At 40.7% G+C, this 10,322-nt stretch overlaps 1 protein-coding gene across 1 annotated transcript; it reads right to left on the bottom strand.

The window, feature by feature from the left end:
- Window positions 1-3,594: 3,594 nt before the first annotated feature.
- Window positions 3,595-7,670, bottom strand: LOC118747193. The gene is made up of 7 exons (XM_036481181.1): window positions 7,464-7,670; window positions 7,052-7,385; window positions 4,689-4,955; window positions 4,423-4,606; window positions 4,100-4,306; window positions 3,829-4,030; window positions 3,595-3,768 (listed from the first exon to the last, which is right to left on the bottom strand). The coding sequence occupies exons 1-7, from the start codon at window positions 7,667-7,669 to the stop codon at window positions 3,642-3,644; spliced, it is 1,527 nt and encodes a 508-aa protein (XP_036337074.1). The 5' UTR covers window position 7,670; the 3' UTR covers window positions 3,595-3,641.
- Window positions 7,671-10,322: the final 2,652 nt, after the last annotated feature.

Genomic DNA, 10,322 nt, shown 5'->3' with positions numbered 1-10,322 from the left:
CGAGCTTTTTGACCAGAATTTTTAGAAATGTTTTAGGTATACAGTTAACAAGGTTATAAAATTCTTATAAAATAACTGCAAGTTTTGAGCGGCTAAAAAATTGCATTGATTTAAAAAAATTTTTTTTTGCTGACGGCTTTTAGGTTTTTTTCTTCCATATAAATAGCGAAATTTAGGAAAACTACGCGGTCTTGCGCATATTCTTCATGTTTATATGGAAAAAAGTGCAAAAAGCTGTCAACAAAAAAAGAAGTATTAAAAATCAATGCAATTTTTTAGCCGCTCAAAACTTGCACTTATATTGCTAGAATTTTATAAGCCTGTTAACTGCATACCCAAAAAAATGCTAAAAATTCTGGTTAAAAAGCTCGAAATTTAGATAAGTTCTATATAAAGTTTGCAAGTGAGATTTATACAGTTTTTGTTAAAGCATGAATCAAATTTTTATAAAAAAAAAAATCAGAAAAATATTAGCTTGAAAAACATTGTAAATATTAATAACGAAACACCATTCATTCATTTTTGACCGCCACTGTATGCTCGTATGTACGCATGAAGGGGGGTGTGCATCTTTTCTAACTGCCATAAAATTGAAATTGTAGATGCTTACTTCTGAACGTCGCTAAAGATGAGGATCAAATTTGAAGGAAATAAATTCAGTTCTTGAAAAGCAAAGATTATTATTTTCAACCTTAGGAAAGCTAATCGTCACATACCTATGTATGTATCCTGTGTAAAACCACAGCGAAAGCACAAAGTGTAGAATAGTGGCAGACTCGTTGGGATATCACAACAAAGGGCAGGTGGACTTATCCGGCTCATATCGAAAATTGACTCCTGATTCAATAGGCAGCATGAAGAGGTAGATTACTAACTGATGTCTGCCATATGGCTGCCCAAGTGGTAAAATACCTCCGACACAACCCGTAATGACAGCTAGAAAGGTCATAGGGAAAGCCCGTTTTCTTGAAAAGTTGACGAATATAGAGGGCAAACCTCTCAAAAAATATAGTGGTACAAGACAAAAAAAGGGGTGGGTTGGTTAACACCAACCAAGACAGACAGTGGAACAGCATGATCAGTAACAGACATAGAGGTTAACGCTCGGCCCGCCTCCCGACGGTAGGAGGTTTAGTGGGTTAAATTCTCACACTGACGGGGTTAGGCTTTCGATGCTTCCTCCTCTGAAAACAAATACTATGCATAAAATTGCTCCCAAACAAAAAAACAGCCGGCTTGGGGAATACAAGCGGAATTTCACAAACTTTGAACATTTTAGGATAGGCTAGGTTATCTTGGTTGTTCTTATGCAGTACAGGAAACTATGAGCCCATTGTGATGCCATATTAAAGGCTTCTTACGATACCACTCTTACCTTATAAGTAAAACCAATTTATAGCTCTGATGAAGCGCACAAAGTCGGAGATATAAGCTGAATCCAGTTCAGCCAAACGTTCAACAAATTAGTTGAGGAACAATCGTCGATGTTATAGCTAATGCTCTACGCTTTAAATTTCCACTACATATGGCAGCTACGACAGCAGTCGTTTGACTGCATACCCATTATCATAGCGTGTGTTCCTCTCAGGCCGTGCCGTGGTGAGAACTCCAATTACATGTCGTAGCAGTGGTTGATCCAGGCCTTCTTTCTGAAATGAGCAACGCGCTACACAAAGAAGCTATGGCAGTAGGCCTTTGAAACTTTAAAAAGAACAGGGTTCTAAGTATGCCAACGAAGTCTTGTGACGACGCGTTTGTTTCCGACTAAACTCTTAAGACTGTGAGGAATTTCACACACCTTGGCAGGGAAGTTGCCCTCAATGTCAGCACGGGCGATGACATTGACCGCCGAATAAGTACAGCCAAGGCGGCATAGGCTTTTCAAATCGAATGTGCTGTACAGACTTCTATATGGCAGTCCCACCTGGAAAGCGACTACTGCAACAACGAGGTACCTTCAAGTTCTCGTAAAAGAGGTCTCATAATTATAATCCGAATTTTTGGCCGAAAACAATCTCAAATGTGGCTTTGTTCAAAAAGGTTAGCATGGAGCCCCTGTACATCTGTTTTCGAATATAGAAATGGAAGTGGATAGGCGACGTTTGCGCAAAAACGACGGAAATATTGCAATGGAGGTCTTGGAATGCAATCCCCTAATATCCAGAGGCCGGTAGACCGGGCGAAACATGGAGAAGAACAGTCGATAGAGAGGCGCTGCAACTTGGATTAAGCTGAATGGAGCTCAAAGCCGTTGCCAGAAACAGAAACAGATGGCCAGAAGGCGTAGTAGATGTACTGTGTCTCGCTTTGAACTTCTTCGGGACTCGATCAGGCTTTGGTTTCCAACATAAAGCGCGTATAGTTTTTATCCTTTGCACTCATCGTACTTTCTTTTATTAAGTTACTTCAAGGACTTAGGCGGCTTGGATCAAGGGAGTGCTGCCTAGACGAAGAAATACGTTCAAGCCTGTGATTCGAAAATATTTTCATGGCAATGAAGTGGGCAATAAATATCAGGAACGAAAGCGCGAGCCAAATTTCTTTAAGGTCGCGCAGGATGTGGCTACAGAGATATTCAGAAAAACGACTTTTTAAAGCTCTCTGTAGATTTTATATGGGCGCGCATAGAGTAAAAGCTCTCTCTGAGCATCACTGGTCATGAGGAATGCAAGAAACCAATAACAGCGTAAATCATTTGTTTCGCTCGGGAGGCGGGCTTTATAGAACGATAAAGAAAAGAGAAAAACTTCGGACTTGCTTTGCCTTAAGAAATACACACTTATCTCCAAGAAAAAGCTTTGTTCAAAAGCTTAAGGTTAGTTAAAGTTTTGTGCGGGAAGGAAATCAGACAACGAATTTGACGTTTCAAAGACTGAAGATAAGTTTCATTTATGCACCCAAAAAACTCAAAAAAGGTGAGATCTAAATACATATTTTATTAACTAGCAGCGTTAGCAGAGTTTCGAGATCGTATGCCTCATGTGTAAATACAATATGCGTATGTAGTACTTGCAACTGAAATGATTTTATAATGAAATCTAAAGCTTTGTCCAGTAACGATTTTCCTACTTGCTTACTTAGAACACTCATTACATAACTAGACTAGGACATATTGTACAAACATACAGACACCCAAATTTGTTTAATGTAAAAAAAAGAATTGCTTGGGTTTTCTGCGATTCGATCGATGCCTTAATTTGTGGCTTAAAATTAGTCGTAAAAAAGTATAGTTTTGTTCTTCTTGTGTTTTGTTTTTGCAAACTTTACAAAGATCATTCCATAGAGACGACACAATAGTAGTATTACACACATACACATGTAGTATGTAGTAGTAGTAGTAGTAGTAGTATACGGGTAAAAACTTACATACGAAATTTTTGAATAAAATTCAAATGCATAAAAACAGGTGAATCGGGTCGGTCGTACACGTACTAAGTATGTATGTAGTTTTAAATTATGTATGTAGCTTTGTTGCCTTTCGATTTCGCCCATTCAAACGAATATACGAATTCTTGTTAGGCTTAGTATTATGCTGAAGCGTTCCGGGCACAATTCTGCGCGATTTTGTATATTTCCATCGAAAGTGGTCAGACTGTGGTCACACGATCGATTTCGACATATCGCACAGAATTGTCGCTTTGTCAGCAAATCACCTCCTTCTCATCCAACACGGCCGTATCCATAGAACTAAGCGATTTGAGGCGCGTCTGCAGCACTGATGAACCGCGAAACTTGCGCTTGATTTTTCTGCAATGGAAAGCAAAACGCCTAAATGAGATTTTTCGTTTGTCCTTCGGAATGGATGGTGCAAAACGCTGCTCTACTCACTTGTATGCGAAAGCGGCAAAGGCGCAACACAGCAACACAATGATGAGACACAAAGTGGCCAATATCTCAGTGGGTAGTTTCATGATGGCCGAACATTGTAGGAAGGTCTCATCGTCACCGGAGGGGCAGTGTACAATGCCGTCGCACCAAACGCTAGCGTTAACGCAAGCTCCCAGTTCGGAGCATTTGTACTGACAGTCTTCTGCAAAAGGTTGATGTGAAAATAAGTTTTCGAACAAAACGGAAGTAAGCAGCTTAGTTATCTGCTTACCTGCTATAGTCAGTACTGGTCTAGGAACCAATTCCATCCAATTGAATGTAAAGTCACCATTCTCAGGACGCAGATACTCAACGCTAATGGCTTTGGAACGATTCGCAATCGAGTAAATGGGACGCTCATTCCAGCCAGAGCTGAAAATTTCTACAAACTCGTAAGCTTTTGAGTCGGGCGATAGCGGGCAAGCGGTGATGGTCAAACCTAGATGAGAAAGACAGACTTTTAATATAAGTTTATTAAAAAAAAAGCTTGTTGGGTAAGTTAGAAGTACTCTAAGTTTACTTTAGTTTACTGTAACTCCCTTCCCCCTTACTTACCCTCGGAAGTTGTTAGCACGACGCGAGCTTTGGTTTCGCACCGATATGAGCTTGTGCCCACTATGGTGGTATTCATTGCTTTTTTGGGATTGTATTTACGCAGGAATATGGCTTTAAGGCGCACATAGAGAAATTTGTTGCCATTCGAAGGTTCAATCAACCAGGGTCGTGTGCGGCATTCCATCTGCGAATGTTAATTGGCAGGAGATTAAAAATAACAACAATAAGTACACCATTAAAAATACCCCCAAGCAATTCATACTCACATCACCGAACGTCATCTGTATAGTGCCACTTGGACCGAATTTCCGTCGTCCATCTTTGCAGTTTGCTGGTCCCTTGATGAATTCGAACATGCCTTCGAAGTTTATGGCATCCGGATCGTCAAGTGTGGTCATATTTATGGCGGTAAAATGCACTTCAAGATCACGACTTGTAGAGGTGTATTCCACAGGCAGATGCGATGAGTTCGACGAATTGCAAAGGCAACCGCGCGGCAGTAAAATCGAATCGTGGTATGGTCGTTCGAAGATCTGGAAAATTAGAAGTGTTAGTAGTTATAGTAATGAAATGAGAGCAAATAATTACTTAAGTACATTTCTTTTTAGAAGTACAAAACTAGAAGTAATGCCTCGTCCAGTAAGGCATTCCAGTTACTTCCGTAATGTAAACCGTCACTGGCATGAACTCATTACAGCAAAAAGTTCGTGCCAGTTACTGGAATGCCGGTCTAGCATTCATGTCCAAATATAGATTACGATACTAGGAATTTGGTCATCAGCTCACCGCCATGGCGAGCCATAGAGAGCATATAACAGGCGTATCAACTTGAGGAAATATATTATATGTGACATTTTTTCAAGAAAAGTTTTCTAGTGGTTGGTCCCAGCATCAAAGGTTCGAAGCAACTCACAAGTAGTGTACTAAGGAGTTCAAATAACACAATGTAATAAAGCCTAAGTAGGTCCAAGAAATCCCATTGACTCAGATTATTCAATCCCAGAAACCTCGAGACCAAATATATGCCTATTAATGATGTTCGTTTTTGGCAAGTTTTAAAGAAGTCCAAGTAGGAGGTCAGAAGAATGGCTGCTTCGAAACTCTAGAGTTTTTGTTGGACGTTCTCATTTGTTGAAGAAGCGATATGAGGAAGACAATTTAGAAATAACAACGGAAGGCACCGCAGCAGGTGTTAGCATTCCAGCTATTTTACTCAGCTGTTATTTCATATGAAAAAGGAATCGTTGGATAGGGCAAACATCGAGGGACCAGAAGACTGCACTACCTCTGAAAATAACGTGTGACTCTTATTTTAGCTTCTCTGACCATTTCGGACATGGGAAAGGCAGTACTAATACCCCGGAAACCAGCAACATAACTCTCCCTTCCAAAGTGGTAAAGATATTTGAGGCCGTACTACTCCCGCATTTCACGTGCATCCGGACCTCCGCTAGGCATTAACCGTAATCGACTCTTCTAAAGAACTACTCTTGTTGCGCTGGACTTGTCCAAGCTTTTAGTGCTGTTTGTCATTCCACGGCACTAGATGACATTGAGATATCTTCTATAATTTAGGGACTAAAATAGTAAAGGGACCTCGAAACCTCAAGCCTCGAAACTCAGAGAAAATAAGAAGGGGTCCCACAGGGTTGTTGTTTCCCACTACTGTTAAACTTCAATATGCTATGCTAACGAATGCTCAATATTATCGCCTGGCAATGGAATTGATGACTTGTGCTAACTTTCTTCTATAAAAGACTACTGTTTTCACAATAGCAATTAACAGTAAAGTACAGCGCCGCAGCAAGATCCTCAAATCGCTCGCTGACAGTACTACGGATTAGGCAGAGAGAAGTTGTTGTCGACAAATAAGATAGTGGAAAGCCGGTTTTAAATTACGCTGCGTCTGTTTGGGTTAAGTAGGGCTCAGTCAAAGAATCTTCAGACTTGACAGATCAACGCACTCTGGAGAGAAATGGGTGCTTTTATTACAAAGCTTCCTCATTCATCTGAGGAAGTTTTATTGATCTCCAACGCCGACGTTTTACCGATATTAGACATCAACGGGACGTATTATGATGTCGCTTGCATGATTGCTGCTGCAGGTTGTATCTTTATGAAATAAAGGACGAGATTCACACTTATTTAGCAACATTACTAGACCGGACGTTGTGCAAAGTGCCTGTACTCTAGCCTCGTGAATGCCGTAGTAAAAATAGTAACCATCAGTCCTTATACAATCTCGATCCAGATATACCCAACACATGTCCGGCTTGTGAAGACCAACCATATCTTCACTTGCCCTTTAAACCCCTCCAATAATGTATAATCCCTAGTTTAAGCAATTATGAAAGAAAAAATGCAACCGTTTACCTTATAGAGCCTTTCTATAATCTTTTTTTTTTTAAACAGTTCTAATTGAAAGAATGCAATCGCTGACCTTACCACCAACGTGCGAGGCTCCGCATTTCTAGAAGGAACGACTGGAGATCCAGCTGGTTTAAGAGCATGCGGGAATCAGTACCAAATTAGGCTGCTGCGGCCTGTTGTGCAATTTTTTGAGAACTCCTGAACTCTTAACCCATTCTAACTAATTATTGCACAAAATGTTTAATATAAAAGAACTCACCTCAATACGCGCATTTGTGTCACCGTAACAAAATGAACGATTTATGTCCTCATCTACGCGTGACATGCATGGCCGATTCAACGTAGTCACCTTACGCAGCTTGATACGTATACGTTCGCCCCGTTGGCCTTCGAATTTGTATATACATTTCAAGTTACGCGTACCACCACGCCCGAATAGAAATATATTGCGCACACTACGAAAGATGGCTGGATCCTTGCGATCCATAAGACTACTGACAAATTTACGACTACAGTCGTTCTCGCCACCAGCCAGCGGTAGACCGTCCTGATGCAAGTCGATGAACTCGTACTTCAGTTTAAACTCCAGCGGACTGAAAATGAAAAAAAAAATTGAGTGATGTAACGCATCGAAAGGCGGGGATTAAGTAAGATCTTCCATTTCTACACACCGCAGCACAGTTGACTCAGTGTTCTTAAGCTCCAACGTAATGCTGTCGCTGCTCGACACATAACTTTCAGAAATCGTACAGGGACGCGCGTAGGTCTCGTTGATGTTGGAACGATCGCAGGTGCGCGGTATGGTACCACGGCAGAAACGTGCAATAACATTGGTGGAATTTTGCGTGTAATGCGTGAGCACCGGATGTGAGGGCATGTCGCTTGCGCTAGAAAAGAATACATAAACATTTTCCCAAACACAACTATTAAGTGAACTTACCAATTGAGATCTTTACATGCGGGTGGCTCCCTCAATGCACCATCCCAGATACGTAGCATGCCAGTACAATCCTCATGCGTTTGTAGTACACCAATCGCGCCCACAGAGGTCTCATCAATTTGCCCAAATTCGGGATCCAAATTGAATTTCATCATTGAGATCCACACTTTAAAACGTGAAAGTGGCTGACTCATGCCCTGAGCGCTGGTCCGACGTGACAAGCTCAAGTGATCGAAGGTCTTGAAGACACCCATGCCTTGTAAGTGGTAAAGACAGGTGGTGTTAGGCGCCAACGAATGTTTAGGGTTCTCAAGTATTCCCCGACCAGCGCCGCGTATCCAAAATTCGCAAGGCTTTTTATTTTTCGAATAGGTCGGGCTCATTATGTCGACGAAAATCACCTCGACCTGCAAATAAAACATCAGTGGTTGAGTGAGTTTCTTTTTAAACATCAAAGATGCTTACATCCAATTGAAAGCCGTAGAGTGGCAGCACTTGTGAAGATGTGCCCGTAAATGTGCCAAAAGGCGATGTAGTAAATTCCACCAGCAACTCTGGTCCACTAGAAACTGCTGACGGTACTGCTTGTCCGCCGCCACAAAATTTCAATACAATTGGGTCACGTGTGGTGTAGCCATCGTAGACGGTCACATAGTCCTGCAAACATAATGGAAGTAAGTCAATGTTGCAATGCAAGTATTGGAGTTGGAAAGTAATTAAAGATATTGCGATCGATTGGGGGTGGCAAAGTGACTAAACACATTAAAGTCTTGTTCAAGAAGTTATACTTGGGTGGATAGCGAGGTGGGGGAAAAGTACAGTAGTTGAGCCTACAAGGCGGGGGAGAAAACCTTAAAACTAACTACTTGCTACAAATTTAATTATGTACTATCATAAAAGCGTGTAGTAAGTATTTTTTGTGCTGTAAGGGAGAAGTAAAAGAAGCGAAAAGAAGAATTTCCGGTTTTTTAGTATGCGTGAGTCTTCAACGTAGAACAGGTTGGCTATGTGTTTGAAAAAATACCTAAAATTAATAAATTTTCAACTAATTGTAATTCAACATTGTTTCAGAAAGAAGACTTTTCGTACTGAAAACTAAACCTACACTGAAAACATATTTAAATATAAATAGCATATTAATTAATACCTTAATCGATGTGTTTACTGACATAAGCTTTGCTGATAAAATTCTGTGTAAACCTACATAACCGTAACGTGGCCCAGCTGAATAAGGCTATACATTTTAGGGAAGAGTAAGCTTATAATTTCTCGAGAGCACGGCATTCTAGTATTTGCTGTCCTTCTAAGAAAAACTATTGATAGTTGAAGAGGACAACGACGAGCTAAGACTTTTCGCCTTCTATTACCTATGTATGTATATGGAGAACAATGCTGAGACGCCACCCAGACAGAGTCCTAGAAGTCGATAAGACTTATATCCAGTGAAAATGTTGAGATGTCAACGGAAATTTTTTCATTTGCCCTTCAAGAAATAGACGCACATCTAAGCCACCATAATAGAAAAAGAAAGAATTTGAGGATGGAAATGTGAAGGCAGTCACTTGCATTTGAAATATTACCGGCCTATTAGCCTCAATTTGTTTATTTAAAAAAATGTCTGAGAGGCTACTCGGCTTAAAAGTATATATACTAAGGAAAGTACTTCACCACGTGAAATATTATCTAATCTACTGCCTGTACCATGGGCAAATATAAAAAGCCATACATCGCGGAGGGTATGCCTTTAGTTTCCTCCATAGATATCCAGAGAGCCTAAAATAATATCCTTCCAGTGGCCTTGTTGGAGGTCTTAAGTCTATTTTTGTAAGTCGTGCCATTCATGAATGGATTGGACATCATTTGAAATATAAAACGATAATGGCTGAGTCGGTCTCTTCGGTAATTTCAAGGAAGGCTATCAGAGACACTCTACAAGGAGTCGTTCTGTCCAGGTTGATGTGAAAATTAGTGGCCAAGAAACTTTAATTACAAATGAAAATTGGGGGGAAGGGAAGGAAGTCAGCTGCATATGCATCCGTCATCATAAGGGGAAAGGGTACTAAAAGCAAGAAGTACTTAATATTATTTTCAACCAGCCTTGAGTTACCCTACAACTGTCAATGGCCTAGTTATGTGTACGACAATATATAGAAAGATTGGCGCTGACACATACAGTTTTACGCCGACTCCGAACGGCGACTGTATTTTTATAAGAAGCTGTTTTTCATGGCAGAAATACACTCGGAGGTCGCCGAGGGGCGACCACTGTTAAAAAACACCTTTTTCTATATATATTTGCATTGTTGCTTTGGCTAGGGCTTGAACCCAGGCACTGCAGAGTGGAAGCGCGCACCGCTTACCACTACGCCACAGCGGTGTACGACAATGCAGAACAAAAAATACGGGTAACTATGGTACCACTCTTACCCAGATATATTAAGCTCAAATCAGTAGTGTTTGAAAAAAAATTCCCGGTAGAGCTTTGCAGCAAGGCAACTTGGAGTACCTCCTTTATGAAGAGACTTATAATATCTAGTAAAATCCAGGTTGAACTCAAGGCAATCCCACCATTTGAGCCTAAATTCTTTTT

The sequence above is a fragment of the Rhagoletis pomonella genome, unplaced genomic scaffold (genome assembly GCF_013731165.1).
Source record: "Rhagoletis pomonella isolate Grant_MI unplaced genomic scaffold, Rhpom_1.0 Rhpom_scaffold_00011, whole genome shotgun sequence".
In the NCBI taxonomy this organism is placed as follows: Eukaryota; Metazoa; Arthropoda; class Insecta; order Diptera; family Tephritidae; genus Rhagoletis; species Rhagoletis pomonella.
The sequence above is the reverse complement of the archived record's forward strand: the minus strand, read 5'-3'. Positions and strand labels throughout refer to the sequence as shown.